The sequence below is a fragment of the Sphaeramia orbicularis genome, chromosome 6 (assembly GCF_902148855.1).
Source record: "Sphaeramia orbicularis chromosome 6, fSphaOr1.1, whole genome shotgun sequence".
Lineage (NCBI taxonomy): Eukaryota > Metazoa > Chordata > Actinopteri > Kurtiformes > Apogonidae > Sphaeramia > Sphaeramia orbicularis.
Genome location: NC_043962.1, coordinates 33,526,872 through 33,550,148, shown reverse-complemented (window position 1 = coordinate 33,550,148; position 23,277 = coordinate 33,526,872). Strand labels below are relative to the sequence as shown.

Sequence of the window (23,277 nt, the reverse complement as noted above, 5' to 3'; positions counted from 1 at the left end):
ATTGAATGTTTGGTAGTTTTGAGCAAATTTGAAGTTGTTTAAGAGATTTATGAAAAGAAAAAAAAAAAGCCAAAACAAATATTTATGTATGATGATTTAATCGCAGTTTTTTTGGTGCATTTTTGCAACGAAGGGACACAAGGGTTAAACATTATCAAGTATAACCGTATGCACTGCTGTTCTTCCATCGTAGTGATATTTACATCATTTCATCTGTTAAAGTGACTAAAGCTCCATGTACCTGTCCTCCCGCTGGTCCTGGCTGTGGAGCTCCTTCCTCCCGCTGTGGTCCTGATGCTTAACTGGTAGCTCCGTCCTGGGATCAGTCCCTGGAAGGTGAGCCTGGTGTGGTTGGAGGCCAAGTGGTGCTCCTGTGGGAAGGATCCCAGGGCCGACAAAGTCACCACATAAGCATCCACACCCCCCTTAGGTGATGTCCATGATGCCAGTAAACTGTCAGAGCTGCCGTTGTTGTCCAGCCTCAAGTCGGACACCGCTACTGGGACTGAGGGAAGAGGATAGTCAAGAAAAATACAGAATCAGTGTTCTCTTATTTGTCTCTATTTTTACTTATTAGAGTCATTGTTATTTTTGGAGTGATTATATGCTTTACCTACAATACCATATTGTGGTGTCTTACAGTATAAAATTCTATGATGTGATTCATCTAATATACACTCAAGGGATTTAAAAACACACCACAGTTACTATTTTTAGACTCAAGACTACACCTAAAAACCAGTGAAGCATGACACAACTTCTGGTGTTGAAAATCTGCACACTGTCTTTACTCACTGTGAGAGTATTGAAAAAATTGGCGACAAAAACGTTCTTATCTTGTTTCTTGTCTTGTCTACCTTGTCTGTAAATTACATACCAGATTATTACAGTCATGGCCAAAGGTTTTGGGAATGACACAAATTAATTCTTTGCTTTAATGTTATTTATTTGTCAAAAAGTTAACATATATAATATATATAGCCTATATAATACTTCAGTGTATTTCAGAAACATAGAAATAACAGAAACAAAACTAATGCAATACACAAAACAAATTAAAGTTACTCAGTCCTTGTAGCTATAACATAAATCCACACAAGACACTTATCACACTCTTAACAGCTGATGAACTGTTTTAAACAAACCTGGAATTTTAAGGTTAATTTCTAAAATGGGAGGTAGTCTGGAACCTTTCAGTTAATATGTATGTATGTATGTATGTATGTATGTATTTACTTATTTATCATTAAAAATGAGTGTTGTCATGCAAAAAAACATTACTTTACTTAATTACATACTTAACTTGTAGTTGAGTACTTTCACAGTATTTTTACTTCAGGGTCAAGTCACGCGGTTATGTAGGGACTGCCCGACTACATTTTATACTCTAATTCAAAAAGTATTTAAGCTAGAGACATGAATAATACATCATTTTAAAGGTATTAACTAGTACTTGAAGCTCATGAAAAGAAACAAAAGCTATCATGCCATCTTTTGCGTGAGTAATTTAAAAAAAACATGTTTTTTGAGAAAAGTGAAATTCCCTACATAACTGGCACCATCTGATATTAAAATGCTTAAAAAAGCAATTCACACCAATTTTTCAGACAAAATGATTTTTATAATTATAAAAGGGAGCGTAAAAGGTCATAAAACTATATTGAAAACAGAAATATATGATTGAGATTTCAAATTATAGCAGTGATAAGTTATGTTATTATTCATTCTTAGAGAACTTTCCGAGGGACTGAATTTAATTCATATAAAAAGCTCTGTAATTTTCTTGAAAATCCTTTTTTGGCAAAAATTTTAATGGATTTAGAAACTTAAGATGTTATACTATTGAACTACAAAAAGTTTGAAATCATTATCTTAATTCTAATTTTTGATTCAAAGTCAACAGGCGCGTGACTTGACCCTTCAGTAAAATCCTCGATATTTCCTCCACTGCTAATGTAAAACACTTCTTTCCAGACAAGAGAACTGTTCTGTCATCGGTATAAAAGGTCAGCCCTCAGTTCTGTTTCTCAGGTTTGGAAAGATTTATTGAACTGATAATGCTCTTGGGTGGGAAAGGTTTTAGACGAGGTGACCAGCTGCAGTCAGAGGAAGGGTGGGAAGGACAAAAGCCTGAAATATCCTGGAAACGACGGGAAAATGTCTGACAGTGCTGCTGCAGTGTGAGAGGACACAGGACGGGGCGGCGTAGGAAAGTAAAACAAAGAGAAGCAACGGCTCAGAAACAAGCAACTCTGTACAACCTACATGTACAAGTTCCCATCTGTCACTGGACATGAAAGGTGATCTGTTAAATATATTATTACTGAAAACCATACCTCGAAAATTAGAAACATAACACAGTATGACGCAAAACACAAATGTCACAGAAAAGTACAGTCATTTTGGAAAACTGTTATTTTCATTTGTGTTTAAATTACAGTTTTGAAGGTGCATCATTCTGAGAGGTTTGACATTTTAAAATCAAATGAAAAAGACTTGCAACTGTTGAAAAATATTCTTACAATACTATTTTTTTTTTTTGACAAGTTAGCCTAATATTTTACTGTGTCTGCTGTTTTGACAAGATGTTAAACTGTTTGATTGTTCTGGTCACTGAGAGGAGAAAAACTCTATCAAGCTAAAAAAAAAAAAAAAAAAAAAAAATCACATATTATCTTCTCATAAATTTGCAACAAAAGCAATCAAAAAAAACATAGTTTTAGTTTTTTGGTCTCAGTATTTATTCCTTCTGTCTACATTGAACCGAGAAAAAGGCCTTTCAATCTGCTGCACCTTCAACTCAAAATCAACTATAAAATGACCTGAAACTTAAGGAGCTGGTCCAATTAAACACGTTCAAAAGACGTTTAATTCCACAGAGGTATCACTTCACACCTATGATTTTATACTTGCCTTGAATTTCATGTGATGTCTGTGTATGTGTGTGTGTGCGTGTGTGTAGTTGGTTGTGTGTAACCTGGTTAATTTTGCTGCTGTGTATATTGGTCAGGATGCTGTTTTCAATCTCAGTAGGTCTTTCCTCCTGTGGTTAATATCAATACACAAATAATTCATGATTTGTGTATAAATATTTACCACTAAAGGCAAATAATTTCTTTGTACCATTTATTTACTCATCAATTCTGTGAGAATGGATAAACAAATAAAATCGTACAAGCCTGAGCTGTTAAATAGCATCTTGGATGATTTATTAGTTTATTGATTGATTTATTTGGTGACTGTCTGAGTGGCTACGCTCTGGCCGACGCCTGGGCCTCATCAAGGCCAAAACAGAGAAACTCAGGAAGAGCTCTTTTCCTCATGCTGTCAGGACTGTGAACCCAGGTCATAACCAAAATGAATACTAGACTGCACCACAATGTATATACTGTATGTATATTACACCACCACCCACCCACCCACACACACACACACACACACACACACACACACTCACACACACACACACACACACACACACACACACACATATACAGACATATAAATATAACATTTGTACATTTTACATTCTACTCTGGTCTCTGCACTCTGTACAGTACTTTGATGGTTTCTATAACAGTATTTTTCTGTTACTTTAATAAGTTAATATTCATATTTATATCCTTTTTAGATGCAGTAAGTAAATGTTTTGACTTATTTTTTTACATGAAATAATTGCCTTGATTGGAAACAACATGATGCAAGTTTTTTCTGATACTTTTTTTTTTTTTTTAAAGATATGAAATTTTGAAAGAAAAATGCATGCAAATGATTTGACTCTGTAAGAGTAAGCTTTTGTAGGTTTGACCAATTTTATTGCATGGCCTTGTGGACAGTTTTTGCATTTCAATGTTCCTACCATGAACATGTGACATATAACAATTCTTGAATTTTGGTGATCTCCTCCCCACTGATATACTAAATTGTCTTAGCTTTGCTGTTATTCTGTTTTGTTTTGTTTTTTACTTATACACTGGTCTATCTGTTTGTGATTTATCTGTGCCCTTTTCTGTCTGTTTTTTGTTATGTATACATTTACACTAAAATTTTTTAAAAAAGAGTCTTTCCTGGTTAAATAAAGGTTAAAATTAAATAAGTAAATAAACAGCTGCCTGTCCACACATCTAGAGGGAACAGCATCTTTTTGGAGAACTCTATTCACCTGAAAATATAACTATCCTATACAAACATAAACATAAACATAACTATCCTATCCTATCCTATCCTATCCTATCCTATCCTATCCTATCCATCCATCTATCCTTGTGAGGGTCATGGGTGTGCCAGAGTCAGATCTATGGGCGATGGTGGGTTACACCCGGAACGTGTTGGAAAAGCAACATATTTGGACAAACGTTGTTTTCACTGGACAGGAAAAAAAAACAAAACAAAACTATAGCCTGAGATGTAACTAAAGCTATCAGACATGTAGTGGAGTGCATATATAATACCGTAGATGCTGATTTATAAAACTGTACAAAAGGTATGTTTTAAAACAAAACAAAAAAAATCCTTTGATGTAAAAACACAACACAAGTTGCAAATTTGGGACATTGCCGACCTGTCACAGCTTGTTTGGGCACGGCACTCTTCAGTCCAGCAGCTTCTGTTACCACGGTAACAGTGTATAGAGTCCCGGGATGCAGGTTGTCGAGCACCGTGGAGGTCACAGTGTTCTCTAGAGAAATATTTCTCATCAGTTCCCCGCTCTGGTCCATAAGCAGAACCCAGAATCGCTCTACCCTGCCTGGACCGGCCTTCCAGGACACAGTGAGGCTGTTTGAGGAAGAGGACGCCACCTGCAGGCCGCTGACAGAGGAGGGGGCTGTGGAATGGAAACACATTTTGAATACAGCCAGAGGTTTAGTGTTGAAAAGAATCCCTAAAAAATTAACAAAATGCAGAATAGCAGCAGATTAAAAGGTATAGAAATGTTAAAACACTGTCAGTTGCAGGTTAACCCATAAAGACTCAAACAGCCACCGGCGACCAAAAGCATTTACTGATCTAAATTGTTTAATACCTGTTGATCCACTAATTCTATCAGTGCATGTAAATAATTGGTTTAAAAGGCAGTTTCTCAGCTTTATATCATAATCAGATATGACCCTTTTGGACATTCAAAGCCTCTGTAGTGAACGTGGGAACACAATCATCTTCTACAACATTGGCTCCCCAGTAAAACCCATGGAGTTGGATCAATGACAGTGGATGGAGACACTTGTTTTTACATTCAGTTATTGTTATGTTTGCTGAAAAAGTCACTTTTTCTTAATTTTTTTTCTGTTTCTAATATAATATCCTTTGAATTCATTCTAAGTTTTAATGAACATCTACATGATCAGGGAATTAAATATGGGAATATACATGATTTACATTGAAAAACACAAAATACAGAGGATAATGTTATCATAAATGGTGATATATCACTTAAAATAACTAAATATAGAAAAAATTCATTTGGGATCTACCACAAAAGTAGCACTGGGTCTTTATGGGTTAAATTGCTTTTAAAAAGCTATATTTCAACATTTGTATGTATGACCTCCATGTTGAAAAAAAAGAGGGTTTTTTGTATACCTTAACTTACTTTTATTATTTCACTTAATAGACTTTACTTTTATCTTCATAGCACCTCCACATGTATATACTACATCCATAGTACTTCCACTGTATAATATGTTCCCAGCACATCCACCTGTTTATGTGTCTATAGTACTGCCTGATCATGTACATACTGTAGATACTGCATATTCTGCACTTGCTGCTTACTGTGCTTCTGTTTTAGATGCTAATGACAATTCACTGCCTTGTACTTATACATGTATACTGACAATAAAGTTGAATATGATCTGAATCTAATCTGATTGTCACCTGAACTAAAAAAAAACAAACAAAAAAAACATAGACATGTACATCTGACATGTAATTCAGCAAGTCATTCTTAAACAATACACTGTATGTATACACTAAATATGATAAAATGTAAATATGACTGCAAATAACATTTGAAGAAAGGATGTTTTCAATTTCTTAATATTAAAGAATAGAGGAATTGAGAATAAAATAGAATGGCTGCTGTTGTTGTAGTTTCCATCCTGTGTTTTAAGTCAATTAAAATAACATGTTTAATTTATTTAAAACCTTTGAAAAAAGAAGAAATTTTCCTTTTTGTCCCCATGGGGAAATAAGCTGTGGACTCTAAATTCATATGTAGCCTAACATGACGTACACTATATGGACAAAAGTATTGGGACAAGTTGAATTTAGGTGGGTTTTTTTTTTTCTTTTTTCTTATTATAAATATCATAATATAGCTTTATATTGTGACAAACATAACTGCATTGGTTAGTTTTGTTTTAAGTTATCTTTGCTTCCAAAATGCCTCAGAGACGGTTTTTACTTAATTTTTCTCAACATTGATTTTGGTTTTTGTTTTCTCTTATCCATGATTACGATTTTAAATGTTCTACCTCTAAATTTCTAAAATATATCAATAATTTTCTATCACAACTTATCATCTACTTTCTCCATATGTCACTTAGGAAGAAAAATATCCTAGTAAACTTTAAGGAAATACTGATATTTATCTTATCTTATCTTATCATATCTTATCTTATCTTATCTTATTCTTGTTTTGTCGCACAGACCCCTTGTTTGAAAAGAAACACCTGAATTCACCATGTCCAGATACTTTGGTCCATATAGTGTAAAGTTGAATGAAGCAGCTGCTCACCTGTTGCGGTTGTGGTCTGGACTGCAGGAGCCCGTTTGTTCCCCGCTGTGGCCACCAGTCGGAGATTGTAAACGGTCCCAGGAACAAGGCCGCTGAAGCCCGACTGAGGGGCGGCGGTGCCCATAATCCGGGTACGGACCATGGATTTGGAGGCAGGATCCTCCAGAGTGAGCTCATACCAGTCCACATGACCAGGAGAGCGAGGCCAAAAGACCCGCAGGCCTGAGGATCCGCTCTGGACCGCAGACTGACTCTTGTACTGGACTGGGGCCTGGTCCAGCTGCACGTCCAACCGAGCTGGGCTGACCGGGTCTAAAACAGGAAAGAACCCAGTGAAGTTTAGAGTTTACCCGACCTCTACACTGATGAGCGGATGTTCAATGTTTCATGTCTGATTAATAGTGACAAGACGAATCATCAAAAACTTGAAAACCTTGAAAATTTACAGATTTGACATTTCATTGCAGTCATCTACAAAACAAAAATGAGTGGTTTTGGTGGATTAAAGAAACAGATTTCAAAAAATTTTCATTTGTTTCTAAAGAGAAAAATGACTACTTAAGTGTATTTTTGGTCACTATAACACTGAATGTCATTAAATCACTTCATGGTTTTGCACAAAAACCCAAAAACAACAACTGGACAGACTTGGGAACCAATCTAATGGAAGAATTATGTCTAAATATAAGTTATGTGTCCTTAAAAGGGTTATATGTTGTATTTTGGTTTGAGATAAAAAGAAATTACCTAAAATATCAGAATTGTGTTTAGAATAAAGAGCTCTGATGTTATACCAAACAATGCCAATTTATTGAATAGTAGAGATATGAACTGAGATTTATGTGACCAATAGAGGGAATAGTGAGTCACTCTGTTGGTCCATCATCATGTTTGTCTCCCATGGTGAGGAAAAGTAACGGGGCCTTTGATCAAAGCATCAGAAAGTGACAATGTGGGATGGGAACCACTAAGAAACAACTTTCAGAGTCAAAAAAAGTGACAAAGTGATCAAATTTGGAAACATTATTGTTATTTTCTCCACTGGACGCAGCTCTAAATGAAAAGAATGGAGTTTGATGCTGAAACCAGTGTTTCTTCTACATATGTGAGTTTGATTCTGACATTTTTCAGTGTATAAAGGTATTATATCATGTTATTATCTTTGCTAAGTTGTTGTTTGTTGATCCATGCTCCAGACTAAACTGTGACAGTTCTGACCTTGTTTGTTCGATTCCAAATAGATTTTTTCAGCTACTGACAACACAAACCATACAGAAAATGGAAGCTTTACTTTAGCTTTAATCTGTCTAAAAACAGAGCTCTAATGTAAACTATCAGCTGATTCAGCTTCATTGAGCTTTTTTCTAAATATTAAAATAATATTCAAATATATATACAGTATATATATAATTTTTTTTATTTTTTATTTTTTTTAGCAAAACAAATACTGATTGCTTGAAACTCAAAACTGATGAAAAACAATAATCTCACACATAATTCAGTCATTTCCCATTTTTAGTATTTATGACCAAACATATATTAGAATTTCCTTTATACTACACAACATGTGACCATCTTTATGGGGTCCACTGGTTCTGATCTGATGATTCTGGACATTCTCTTAGTATATTTTAGTTTCACCTGGGGACATGACAACATTGACCCTGAAAGAGGTTTCCAGGAACCTACAGATCCTGTACGCTCAAGACCTCCTCTGTTCTTCAAACGCATTATGCTAACATTAATTAAACTTTTTTGTGTGTGCTACACAACAACAGTGTCAGTACATGGAAGGCCTCTGATGTTTCCTGTCTTTGTGCTGAAAGCCAGGAGAGGCAGCGATGGAGGAGGTCGATAAGATTGTTTGAGCTGCTTAAAGAATGTGCCGTTTTTCGTGGGGAGATCTGCATGTGTTTCGAGCAAGCGTGAACAGGAAATAAAAAAAGGAGGACGGAACAGGACAGGGCTAAAAGCCACACATACACACACACAATTACAGCTAAATCCTGAACTCTGGCCCTTTCTTAATAATGGTTTCCTCCCTGAGGAGCCTTCACTGCTTCCTGAAGAATCCTGCTGGCAGATCAGTGACACCCCAAGGACAATGTCCCACACTAACGCCACAAATTAAAACCCCAGAGACAGTTTGTTCCTCGAAGTGAAGCCAAAAACTGCCAATCTGAGAAATTACAAATGTGAAAAAAGTACTTTACATAAACTGTTAACTGTTCTTATACAACTTTGACTTCAATCTTAGTTTTAAATATCTGTGCATCTGATATAATTGGCTTCAAATGTATAAGTTTCTGTTTCCAGCTCCATAACATCTCCATTACAGGTGTAACCCATAAAGACCCAGTGCAAATGAAATTTTCACTTTATTTAACCTTTCTTATGGGATTTATCCCCATTTATTATATTATCTCCTGTATTTTTGCATTTTTCAGTCTAAATCAGATATCTACCCTGTGTTTAATTTATTTATCATGAAGATGTTCATGAAAACTCAGAGTAAATTCAAATGTTATTATTTTACAACAGAGAAAACTAAAGAAAAGTGATTTTTAGCAGTCAGTGACTAAACAAAAAAAAGCATCTACAACTTCTGTTATTCATCAGACTTCATGGGTTTTACTGGTGAATCAATATTGTAGAAGATGACGGTGTTTCCACGTTCACTACGGATTCTCTGAACGTCCAAATGGGTCATATCTGATGACCATGAAAAGTCGACAAACTGCATTTTACACCCATTATTTACATGTATTGATAGGATTAGTGGATCAAGAGGTGTTAAACAGTTTAGATGAGTAGATGCTGTTTGGATCTTTATGGGTTAAATTCCCACAGCATCAGTGTTGAATCACACTGCTTAATCTGACTCAAAGGAAGTCGTCTGTTGGAATAATTCAGCTACTGGGTGACTGATTTCACCTGACTCCCTGCCTCATATAGTTTTGGACATCCCCCTAAACGAAACAACAAAAACTGTTCACTAAAAATTTAACTTCAGTCCTGATAGTGTTTGCAAAGGCACTACACACTTAGGCTACGTTCAGACCGCAGGCAAATGTGGTCCAAATCTGATATTTTGCCCATATGACACCTGTATCCGATCTGTTAAAGACTCAGATTTTTTCAAATCTGACCCAGGCCACTTTCATATGTAGTCCTAAATCCAATACATATCTGATATTTTGCAGTGTGACTTCAGTCTGAATGGCCAGGTCACATTTATCCGACCTTTATGTCATTGAAATGCAACGAACGTCACACTTCTGCGTCCCTCCATATTTACTTCTGTAAACACAGTGCGTGCCTGCATGGTCATGTGTTACATCAGGACCTCTTTTGAGCATGCGGGTTTTTCAGGGTCGCATTCAGTTCATACTTAAAACTGATAAAAGTTGCATTTAATGTGAAATATGAACGAGGACACAAAAACAGATTTCACCAAAAAATGTAACTTGTGCATTATGACCAGCTGTTTGAACGTAGCCTTAGTTTAGTGCTGTTCATTAAAAATGTTATCTTTAAAGAAGCTGCATGTAGTATTTCTACATTTTAATGTTAAAGAAATGACTCCAAATTACCATTAAAGTGTTCAAAATATGTTATTATGTTTGCCAAAGATGCCAATGATTTGTATTGTAGAGATACGAACTGAATTTATTCATACCAGCTAATCTGTTTCCTGAATAAAACTTGATGAGAAGATGATAATGATGTAAGTAATTAGCTTTATACTGTATTCAGTGAGTGATACAGTCTATGGATACATACACTGTAACAAATTTCATGTAGAATTTACAGTAATTACCTGGCAAAAAAAAAGTTGCCAATAAAGTGCTGTAAAATTGTTTGCTAGTTACTGTAAAAATAATTACAATATTTTAATTTCAAAAGGTTTTGCTGTATATAAATTACAGCAATGTATTGTTGCTTTATATTAGAAACAACCATTACTTGTATTTTAGTTTTTTGTTTTGTTTTGTTTGTTTTTTTTTAAGTTTTTTTAGTTTTGACTGCTCCAGTTGGACTGTATCCATGCTAACGGCGCTAACGGAGCCTGGACTGGGGCTCACAGCTAGCGTTAGCTTAACTTAACCAGTTTTTCACTAGCTAACATTTGCAAAAACGGTGCATTATGAGTCCCACACCCTGTATATTCCGTATTAAACACGACTAAGATAAATAAAAAAAAATGTGAAATACAGTCACTCACACCAGTAAAGAAACATTATTCTTACTAAAATGCTGGTTTTGACATGCCTACATTACATGCCAGGTTAAAACAGATGTCTACACGGTCAAATTATATCCCATGAAGTTACTACTTGAATCACATTTTAATTTTGTGGGCTGATAATGTCTTACTTCTACTTTAGTGAGTGGATGGATGCCGGGTTTGCTCTCCCATGTCCGCCTTCTAATACTAACAGTGTGTAATTGTAATTTGTATGGTTTACAGTCAGGACCAAGTGAAAACACTACCATCCTGTAATTTTACAATGTGATACTGTGAACAAATACTTGAAGTTACCGGATATATTTTTACCCATAATGCATTGCAAATTGCAGTTATATCATGTAAATTGTTAGAACAAGAAGCTAGTGGAATTTTTTACTGTAGAAATTACAGAAATCTGTTACAGTGTAGTTGACTCTTCAGCGGTTTCAGTAGTTCTGTGTGACTTCCCTTGGTGGTGAGAGTCTGGAATATGAATATAAACCCCTTTAAGACTAGTTCTGAGCTTTAGATTCCTGCAGAAATTAACCCATAAAGACTCGGTGCTACATTTGTGGCAGCTCCCAAATGAATTTTTCTCTATATTTAACCTTTCTCAAGTGATTTATCACCATTTATTGTAATATTAACCTCTGTATTTTGAGTTTTTTTCAGTGTATATCATTTGTTTTCCTATATTTAATTCACTGATCATGTAGATGTTTATTAAATCTCACAGTAAATTCAAAGACTATATCAAAAAAAAAAAGAGAGAAAACTAAGGAAAAAGTGACTTTTTCTGTAAAATATATCTTTAACCGAACATAAACCAACTGTCTCCATCCACTGTCATTGATCCAACTTGATGGTTTTTACTGGTGTATTAATGTTATAGAAGATGACGGTGTTTCCACATTCACTACGGAGCCTCTGAACGTCCAAATGGGTTCTATCTGATGGCCATGAAAGATGACAAACTGCATTTTACACCAATTATTTACATGTACAGATAGCATTAGTGGATCAACAGGTATTAAATATTTTAGATCAGTAGATGCTTTTGGTCACCAGTGGCTGTTTGGGTCTTTATGGGTTAAAAATATTAACAGTCTCTCAGTAACAACAGGCCTGCTATAATGAAGAATAAGGCATGTACAGTCGGAGAAAAAATTATTACACCACCCTTGTTTTCTTCAATTTCTTGTTCATTTTAATGCCTAGTACAACTAAAGGTACATTTGTTTGGACAAATGTAATGATAACAACAAAAATAGCTCATAAGAGTTGAGTTTAAGAGTTGATATCTAACCATTTTCCATGTTTTCTTGATAATAACCAAAATCACTTCAGTTCTTACATCAATAGTTACATTACTGTACTGACAAAAACAGTGCTTTTAGGCATTAAATGTTTTCTTTTCTGTCTGTTTTAGTCACATGATACACACAGGAGGTAGTACTTAATCGCACAACCATTGTTTTTGATGACTTTTGGTGGTCTAATATTTTTTTCCGTGACTGTATGAGCTGTTAGTCTATATAAAATACTTAACCCTTTCATGCATGAATTATGAGAACCTTAGTCAAGATTTTTTTCTTGATTGTTTTTATTCCTCCTTAGGCATAAAAAAACAATGTGATCGAGTTTTTTTTTTCTATAGTTACAAAAATATCCATGCATTTAATTTTTGAAGTAAAAAAACATGTGTTTAAAACCCAGTATCAGAAAGTGATATGAAAACAATGAAATAAAAACATTTTTAATGCTGCTAATCTGATGTCTTCTCACATTTTAACATATTCTAATGCTAGTAATTACTCACTTCATGGAAATAATATGCAAAAAAAAACTTTTTGTCTAATAAATAACAATTGATTTACACTAAAACATGTTAGTGCAGATCAGGTTTATCAAGAACAGCAAAGTTACAGTCATGGTATAAATGTCAGGGTATGAGATGGTGCGTAAGTGTCCACTGTGTTGGCTGATATGAAACTAAAACAACAAAACCCATTAATACACAAGAGAACAGCTGTAGAATAACTGTCCACTGTAGTGACTTATGTATGAAAGGGTTAAAGCACCAAAAATAATGTATTTATAATCCAAATATGACACAATCTCACTCCCTAAAAGTAAAAAAAAAATCTGAGTATCACCAGTGAAAATAAAGAAAGTTATATCTTGTACTGTTGATTTCTCAGTCTAATCTGTGTGTTGTACCAAAACAAACAGTGCGAAGGTCTCTGCATCCGTTGGTCCTGAGAAACAATGCAAGGCGGGAAGTGGCTCAGGGGAGTGGGGGGAGAAGTGTCTGGAAACAAACACTTCAGATTAGACGACCGCTATTGTTACTGGGCGCTGTTTTTTATCAGCCTCAGGTGACCAGCGTTTGTCCCGTTTAGGGCGCTTAACCTGACAGACCTACAGCCAGGAAGGCTTTCTGGGAAGCCTGGAACTGGCAGCGTGCTGAGGTTGTAGCCTTGACAATGTGCAAAAGGATGTACAGAGAGGTGCTTAATGACAAGGAGGAGGCAGGATGGGGCAGGAACGTTTTGTCCACCCATTAAAAAAAAACAAAACAAAACAAAAAAAAACAGAAGTTATCATGAATTCACCAGATGGGTTGTTATTAAGTGACTGTTCTGTTTTTTCATGTCCTAGTCAAGGATCTGACCAGAACTTCCTTTTACTCATCATGGAAAGTTGTGGTTCACTTTGTCATGCTAACATGTAGTTACTTTAAAAAGATCAGATATGGATATTTTATTTATATCATTTAGATAAATGTATTTCAAAAGTGATAGAACAGCTAATCATGGTTATATCAAGTTACGCTACAGAAGTCAATTATTAAGTAAAAAAGGATGAGGGATCACTTTAAAATACTGTTTCATAAGTTGGATAAGTTGGAATAAAAGATATTTTTGTCTCTTCTCATGCAATGATTGTGACAATGTGAGTTATTCTTAATATATAAAGTGTAACTGGGACTCAGTATGTAATCATTGTACCTGGTCAAACGTGATTACTAATTTGTACAAATGGGTGCCTCTATGAAACTGGTCCATAAAAACAGGACAGAGGGGCTAAAAATTCAAACTAGATGTAGACTAATGTTATGAAGCAAGTTTGGAAGCACTTTGGGTCAATTTCAAAAATAAATATTTACTGAGATACAAGAGAAACTTCAGATAAAACACATTTTTATGTCAATTTTATGCAAAAATCTGCATGTAACATGGTAAAAAGGACACGGAGATGACGCGCAACTATTTTTTTCAATATCTTTTTATTCTCTCACAGGAATAATTTGGGAATCGAACTAATTATGCAAGGCAGAGTGTTTCACAAAAATGACACTGTTGCAAAATCACTCACGATTTATGTGTGTTTAAATGGGCAGGTTCCACATGTAATACCTTTGGACACAATGGGTTACACACGAAACCTGGAATGAGACTGCGGATTCATGAAAAATCCACACGTGTGGATTAGAAAAACCACTAGGATCCTCAAATTTAACACTGTCTTTATTTACAGCGGTATATAAGACCATTTCAAGCCATGCTTTCCAGATCAAATGCACTGACACCAAGGTAGCTTTTCATGTCTCAATTTTGGTCATATCAATATTTTATTAAAAATTCATTAATTTTGGGATGGCTCAGAGCAAGAGCATAATTTTTTTGCATTTATCTGAGGTCATCATTAGGTACATCCTGGGGGGAAATATGTCTAAATTTCTCTTTTATTATTGGGTCTAAAAAACCTGGCAAAGTGCCAGATACCAGAATGAACCCAGTTTCATGGAAGCACACAAACATGAATAAAAAGAGGAATATGTCTGAAAACAAATGATTCCAACTTTATTAATTTTAATGATTAATACACTGTAATAAAAATGAATATTGTGGCATTCTTTATGAAAGTGCTTAATTGTGTTTAAAAGTGTTGTAGATAATTAAGGAGAAAAATCACAATTTATTACTGTCATTCTACTGAAAATAGTTTTATTGATATGTAAGGTGTTGGATAAGACAAAATAAATATGTAAAGGGGAAGTATTTAATCCTAGTATGGAGAGGTTATATAACAACATAATGTAGAATCATTTCTAAACACTTGAAATGAAGCACATATACATTTGTAATGAGATAATAAATTGGAGAAATGTCTCATAAATACTTTAAACCACAAATTAATACTTGAAAATATTAATTGAGTAAAACACAATTAAGACTTTCAAGTGTAATTAAGTGCAAAATCAACTCTAACTACAGTTTAATTGACACTAGAATTTCAACACTATCTTCACGGTAGCTTTTACTCTGTAGATAAGGGCCATATGTTCTCAGACTCATTAACTCTTTAAGTGTTAAATTTACTCTACGGATTTTCTTGTGTGTGGATCAGTGTATATTCAGGTAAAACTATGTAATCTGATGAGAAGCACCAGCAGAGTCTGCTATTATTTTTAATGCAAGTTGATTTCAGGACACCATCTTTTACATCTATTGAAGAACAAGCTCAATCCAAAAATGTACTTTCATAAAATGTGGTTCATAATAGGACAGTAGAGGTGAATTCCACCATTATATCAAATCCAGACAAACATACAAATAATACTAGAATGGAAATGATGACCTTCTGAACAATAAAACAACTATATCCAGAGTATTTTGAGTTATTTTGTTGCAGACAGATAGTAATTGGATCATATAACCTTAAGCAGGCCTGGGTATCATTGCCAATTTCATTAATCAATTCAATTCATGAGCTTCTGAATTGATTAATCACAATTCGATCCGATATTCAGTATTAATTGATCGATTCAGATTCATTTAGGGATACCAATGTACAATTTTGAGCTGTAACCTGATTATTTGACTACCACAGCCATGCACCACATCAATATTGACATTGGAAAGGAAGTAAATATGAAATTTCAGCAGTAAATAAGATATACTGCAAACCTCTCCTTAATGGTTGGCAAGTATAATGTGATAATGAGCTTCAGTTTTTAAGACGTCAGCCTCATTGTATAAAAATCATATTTTTGGACAAATTGTGACATCTGCGTAACTTTAGTCTAATAATGCTGCTTCCTTTTATGCAGAATGGCCAAAAATATGACTGAGGCACTTAAACTATGAAGCTAACGGCAAATAAAATATCTCTAAGTAAGTTAAATGAAGTGTTTTATAATCTGATGTTAAGTTTAACCCTTTCATGCATAGTGGTCACTACAGTGGACATTTATTCTACAGCTGTTCTCTTGTATATTCATGGATTTTGTTGTTTCAGTTCCATATCAGCCAACACAGTGGACGCCTATGCATCATCCCATACACTGCAATTCATACCATTACTGTAACTTTGCTGTTCTTGATAAACCTGATCTGCAGTAACATGTGTGAGTGTAAATCAACTGCTTGTTATTGTTATTAGACTGCAGGGGTTTTTTTTGTTTGTTTGTTTGTTTGGTTGGTTTTTTTTGCATATTATCTCCATAAAGTGAGTAATAACTAATATTACAGTATGTTAAAATTTGACAAAATATCAGATTAGCAGCAATAAAAAAATTATTTCATAATTTTCACACAGTGTATCAGTAAATACATGTTTCTTTGCTTCAGAAATTAAATGCATGATGTCCAGCTGATTGGATATTTTTTGCAGCTCCAAGAAAAATAAGTTCATAAAAAAATTCTTCAATCGCATTGTTTTTTTCAGGCCTAAAGAGAAATAAAAACACTCAGGAAAAAAAAAAAAAAAAAACTTGATAAGGGTCAAAACACGGTATTCAAAATCTCTCTGACGGGAGATTTTAGAGACAATTTGACCCACATTTTTACTTTTAAATTCATTTTTGCTTTAGTTAGACCACAAGGGATTATCCAAAACAAGGAGCTACTTTATAGTGAAATAAATGTTGGAATGGCAATCAATTAACCCTTTCATGCATGAATTATGAGAGCGTTATTATGAGAGTTTTTATGCCTCCGGGCATTAAAAAACAAAGTGATTTAATTTATTTTATGAACCTATTTTAGACTTAAACTTAGACAGACTTTATTGTCATTCAGATGTACAAGCGTATGCAGAACAAAATGTTGTTGCATTTGCTCGCTACAATATAAAACAGAAAAAAACTAGAAGCACTTGGAGAGCGCAGACCTCCGCCAAGGCTGATCAGTGGGCCCCCCCGTGGGCCCCCCCACCCCTGATCACCACCAAAATTTAATTATTTCTTCCTTATCCCATTTCCAACAAACCCTGAAAATTTCATCCAAATCTGTCCATAACTTTTTGAGTTATGTTGCACACTAACGATCAGTGCCCCCCGCCCCCGTGGGCCCCCCCCACCCCCGATCACCACCAAAATTTAATCATTTCTTCCTTATCCCATTTCCAACAAACCCTGAAAATTTCATCCAAATCTGTCTATAACTTTTTGAGTTATGTTGCACACTAACGGACAGACAAACAAACAGACAGACAAACAAACAAACCCTGACAAAAACATAACCTCCTTGGCGGAGGTAAAAATAGAGAATATAGACAGTAAAAATGTAAGATGTGTACACAGTTGAATATAGGCTGTGCAAAAGGCAAAAAAAAAAAAAAACAGTGCATTTTTCATGGAGTTGCAAAACTTTCCACTCAGCTGGACACCATGCATTTAATTTTTGAAGCAAAGACACATATTTAATGATAAACAGTGTGAAAAGTATGAAATAAAAACATTTTTAATGCAGCTAATCTGATGTTTTCTCACATTTTAACTTACACTAATACTAGTCATTACTCACTTCATGGAAATAACATGCAAAAAAACCTAACTTTTTGTTTGAAACTTTTTGTTTAGTTACAGTCTAATAACAATAACAAGCAATTGATTTATACTCGAACATGTTAGTGCAGATCAGGTTTATGAAGAACAACAAATTTACAATAATTGTATGAATGTCAGTGTATGGGATGGTGCATGAGTGTCCACTGTGTTGGCTGATATGGAACTAAAACAACAAAACCCATGAATATACAAGAGGACAGCTGGAGAATAACTGTCCACTGTAGTGACCACACTGCAAGCCCAGACTTTATATTTACTAAAATGCTTTAATTACAATGTACTTAAATGATTTAAGTTTTATTACATTACTATAAAATGTTAAGTATATTTTACTAATTTGTAGACATAGTTGAAAGTATGAGAAAGTTTCAGTTGAATGGATTTAAATCACGAAGTGTTAGTCATGACCACACCTTTTTATGTCCGCACTGCAGTGTGGATATTGGGAATGTTGTTGAAAATGTGTTATTTTTCTGTGCAGGGGTTCAGCGGGGGTGTGGTGTTGGTATTAATTTTGACTTAATGTGTATATGGCAATGTTTACTGGCCTTTTTGTAGAGCTGCACCATGAGTCAGAGCCATAAGAAGAACTATGGATTTACTGTTACTTTAACCTTTACCAAACTAAAAGCACTGTCAGTACTATCTGATTATTATAAGCCAACTTTATTTTAGCTTCCAGCCATGCCACAATATATTAGGTTTAATAGTTTTACAAAGCAATTTATGTTGCAATACATTTAATTTAAACCTACTGGGAATTGAGTACAATGGACTGATGATATTATGTCTAATATGAAGCAATTGATATTGCAACAAATTTTAAGTTAAATGAACTTGGCATTTAGTGTGTTGTACTTAACCCTTTCATGCATGAATTATGAGAACCTTAATCAAGATTTTTTTCTTGAGTGATTTTATTCCTCTCTAGGCATGAAGAAAAGAATGGGATTACATTTTTTTAATTATGCTATTTTCATGGAGTTGCAAAAATGCAAAAAAAAAAAAACAAAGCAAAAAAAAAAAAAAAAGCTGGGCACCATGCATTTAATTTTTTGCAAAGAAACATGTTTTTACAGACATACTGTGTGAAAACTATGACATAAAAACATTTTAATGCTGCTAATCTGATGTTTTGTCACATTTTAACATACTCTAATACTAGTCATTACTCACTCCATGGCGATAATATGCAAAAAAAAAAAAAAAAAAATTGTTGTTAATTGCAGTCTAATAACAATAACAAGGAATTGAATTACACTCAAACATGTTAGATTGGGTTTATCAAGAACAGCAAAGTTACAGTAATGTTATCAATTGCAGTGTATGGGATTATGCATAAGTGTCTAATGTGTTGGTTGATATGAAACTAAAACAACAAAATCCATGAATATACGAGAGAACAGCTGTAGGATAACTGTCCATCACAGTGACCACTATCTATGAAAGGGTTAAAAAAAAAAAAAAAAAAAAAAAAAAAAGCAATTCCATTCAAATCAAGCATTTAAGTTTAATACGTTCAAGTTTTCATAACTCATTACTTAAATTTTTTAAGGCAACGAGTTACTTCAGATTTTTTAAGTAAACTCAACTCTCCGGTCTTACAGTGCACTATGCATGAAAGGGTTAAAATTCACTCTCTAACTGGACATGACTGAGTTTGGACCATTAATGTTCTCATCATTCATGCATGAAAGGGTTCAGACAGTTTCAGTTTGCTTCTTACCTGTGCGCACTGACGCGTTGCTCCTCTCTCCATCCTTTTTGGAAATCACCGCTAAATGATACAAAGTCCCGGGTTCCAGATCCGTGATTTGGCACGTGTAGATGTTCCTAATCTGCCCACGCAGCTCACAGTCGGTGGCATCGGTTCGCGCGCTCTCGTCAGTAAACACAGTGAAGTTGCAGAACAGCCCGGTGGAGGTTATGCGCACAACAACTGAATCCGATTTGGCGCTGATTTCTGTGAAGTTTGCGGAACAGCGGGTGGCCTCAGTGGTCTGGATCTGCAACAGGGCATCACATGAAGACAGGTTAACAGTATATAAAGAGGACGAGGGGAAAATGAAGTATTAATTCACCATTTTTACCTCATTTAAGCTCCAAACTAAACAAAGCATTAAATATTTTGTGGCGCATTTGAGCATTGCGGTAAATCCGTCCGTCTGATTAGTGAAAAACTTGAAACTTTTCCAAGATGAGCTGACATAACGAGGATTTTAAATAAGAGGAAGCTGTGATCTTCACTCATGAGGCGCACAGGACGTGGGTTACTTGTTGCCAAACTTCGTTACGCACAAAACTCTCCACAGCGCGCGCGCCTGTCCTGTCCTCCATCCACAGTTACATCCTCACCCTGCAGCATCAGCTTCATCTGGTGGAGTCTAATTAAAACCAGGAATCTGCTGATGCCTTTTATCAGCACCAGCCACAGTCTTTACATTTATCTGGAAGCTCTTTATCACGCGTCTTCCCTCAGAGCTCCGACTTTTTGGAACTTTTTCCCCAAACAGCTTCAAAACATTTATCACACAGTCCATGCTCTTTTTCTCTCTGAGGGATCCATCTATCTTTAAACTTTCACTAAACTATGAAACAGGAGCAGACAGGCTCTGTGCTGCCCGGCACCACACCCTTCTTTCCTTCCTGTCCGCCTTGGACTTTCTCCGGCGACCTTTAGCATCAAACCGAGCGCAATCAATTAGGGCAGAATCAGCCATTGTTAGGAGTGAATAAGAGTTATCCAGCCAGGAAGCACAGATCCAACACACAAGGGCTCTAAGAATAGAAAGGGTTGAAACATTTCATGCATGAAGATCATCCAACGGCACAACTTTAACTCCAAAACCTTTCAAAACACAGTTAAATATCACACTCCAAACAGGTTTACATTATGCTTTGCATTCTGGAGGAAGATCAATCTGAATATTTTCCTGAAGGATTATAAATATTACACTTCCACCATCACAATCAGAATGTTTATGATTCCTGCTGGAGATTGGGTTTGTTACACTTGCTCCAGTTAAGATCAGAAATAACCTATAAAATATCCATATGCAAAGAATTTCAATAAAGTAAAGAATTAAAAAAAATATATGACTATAAGTATAAAACTAAATATAAACTGAATAGCTGTGCAAAATAAAACACTTGTACCACCATGACATTATGTCAACCCTTGAAAACCACTTACACTGTAAGACCGGAGAAGTTGAGTTTACTTAAAAAATCTGAGGTAGCCCGTTGCCTTAAAAAATTAAAGTAATGAGTAATGAAAACTTGAGTGTATTAAATGCTTGATTTGAATGGAATTGCTCTTTTAAGTACAACACACTAAATGCCAAGTTCATTTAACTTAGAATTTGTTGCAATGTAAATTGCTTTGTATAATCATTAACTTAATATCATCAGTTCATTGGACTCAATTCCAAGTTGATTTACATTAAAATCTTTAGCAATATAAATTGCTTTGTATAATTATAAACTTAACATATTGTAGCGTGAATGGAAGTTTAGCAGGAAGTCAGCTCAATGCAATTTGCCAGCACAGGAAGTGCTTTTAAGTTGGCAAGGCATATAGATTTATGTTGCTCTAGAAGATAGTGGGGAGATTTTAATTCTTTCCTGTGACGTGATGGAGTTACTTGGTTGATCCTGCCAGTAATATATACTTGTATCAAAGTTAAAGTCATTCAAGTTAGAGTACACATGTTCAGTACAAGGAAACTGAAAATAACCCTTCAATTCAACTAAGGATGAACAGTAAATCCATTGTTCAGCCTATGGCTCTCACTCATGGTGCAGCTCTACAAAAATACAAAAACAAACACAAAAAGGCCAGTAAACATTGCCATACACATATTAAGTCAAAATTAACACTAACACCACAACCCTGCTGAACCCCTGCATAGAAAAATAACACATTTTCAACAACATGCCCAATACCCACAATACAATGTGAAGATAGAAAGGTGTGGTCATGACTAAAACTTAGTGATTTAAATCCATTCAGTTTAAACTTTTTCGTACTTTCGACTATGTCTACAAATTAGTAGAATATACTTAACATTTTATAGTAATGTAATAAACTTAAATCATTTAAGTACATTGTAATTAAAGCATTTTAGTAAATACAAAGTCCGGGCTTACAGTGTACAAATAGTTTTTTCTTCTTTAATTTAACATTTTCTTAGTGTTTTATCAGTATTTATTCGAATATTATCTTATTTATTTTGTCATAATCAGGTATTTTTCCATATTTAATGTACCGACCATGTACACTGTAAGCCCAGACTTTGTATTTACTAAAATGCTTTAATTACATTGTACTTAAATGATTTGATTTTTATTGCATTACTATAAAATGTTAACTAATTTGTAGACATAGTCGAAAGTACAAAAAAGTTTAAGTTGAATGGAATTAAATCACTAAGTTTTAGTCATGACCACACCTTTCTATCTTCACATTGCATTGTGAGTATTGGGCAAGTTTTCATTACTCATTACTTAAATTTTTTAAGGCAACCAGTTTCCTCAAATTTTTTAAGTAAACTCAACTTATCTGGTCTTACAGTGATAGATGTTTGTAAAAGCTCAGAGTAAATTCAAAGAATATTATATCAAAACAGCAAACTTAAGTAAAAAGTGACTTTTTACATAAAATACATCATTAACTAAATATTAAAACAATTGTCTACAGCCACTTGCGTATCAAACTATGTGTTTTTTAAAATTTGTATTGGTGAATCAATGTTGCAGAAGATGACAGTGTTTCCATGTTCACTAGAGAGCCTCTGAACATGTGAAAGGCTAAAACATTAATTTTACCTGAATTTAATGTGAATTAAATGTATTGAGATAGGATTAATGGTTCAAAAGTTATTGATCATTTTAGGTCATTGATGCGTTTGGTTACTGGCAACTGTTTAGGTATTTGAAGGTTAAATCTGAACTCCAGTTTAATGTGATAACGTTCTTCAGTTACTCACCAATAAATGTAATTAAACTAAACTTTTCTGTCTCATTCAGATGTGGTCAAGTTAAAGCCTAAATCTCAATCTAATAGAGAATCTGTGGCTGGACTTGCTGTGATTGTAGCCAAAGGTGCTCACTTATTTAACATGATATATTTTTTTAATTAAGGGACATTATTTTGTATTAATCTGTTTTCACTTTGACATTAAAGATTTTTTTTTTTTTTTAACTATCAAAAAACCTAATTATATTGGCCGTGATAAATAACGATAGTAATAAACTTAATTTCAAAACAAAAGTAGCTTTAAAGATGTGTTTTTGTTTTAAGGCTAGGTCTTAACTGTGTGATCAGTCTTGCATATCACCCTAAAATTAACCCGGATGTCTGACCATGCTCTTTGAAGCTTGGTTCCTGTTCTGCTATTTTTGTTATTTACTGAAGCCCTAAAATCAGAGTGAATCTACAAGTCAGTGGGTCGA

General features: G+C 34.6%; 1 protein-coding gene across 4 annotated transcripts in view; it reads right to left on the bottom strand.

The window, feature by feature from the left end:
• LOC115420793 (receptor-type tyrosine-protein phosphatase beta-like) overlaps nucleotides 1-23,277 on the bottom strand; it is a 77,543-nt gene that overhangs the window by 37,384 nt on the left and 16,882 nt on the right. For 3 of the 4 annotated variants that reach the window (XR_003935599.1, XM_030136321.1, XM_030136323.1), the window contains exons 4-7: nucleotides 19,550-19,829; nucleotides 6,737-7,048; nucleotides 4,562-4,825; nucleotides 242-505 (exon numbers count right to left, since the gene is read on the bottom strand). Coding sequence is in view for 3 of the 4 variants with exons in the window: in XM_030136321.1 (XP_029992181.1) it covers nucleotides 242-505; nucleotides 4,562-4,825; nucleotides 6,737-7,048; nucleotides 19,550-19,829 (1,120 nt within the window). In the remaining variant the exon portion in view is untranslated. Of the gene's footprint in view, nucleotides 1-241; nucleotides 506-4,561; nucleotides 4,826-6,736; nucleotides 7,049-19,549; nucleotides 19,830-19,913; nucleotides 20,347-23,277 lie in introns of those variants that run through there. The other variant, XM_030136324.1, reaches the window with a different exon arrangement.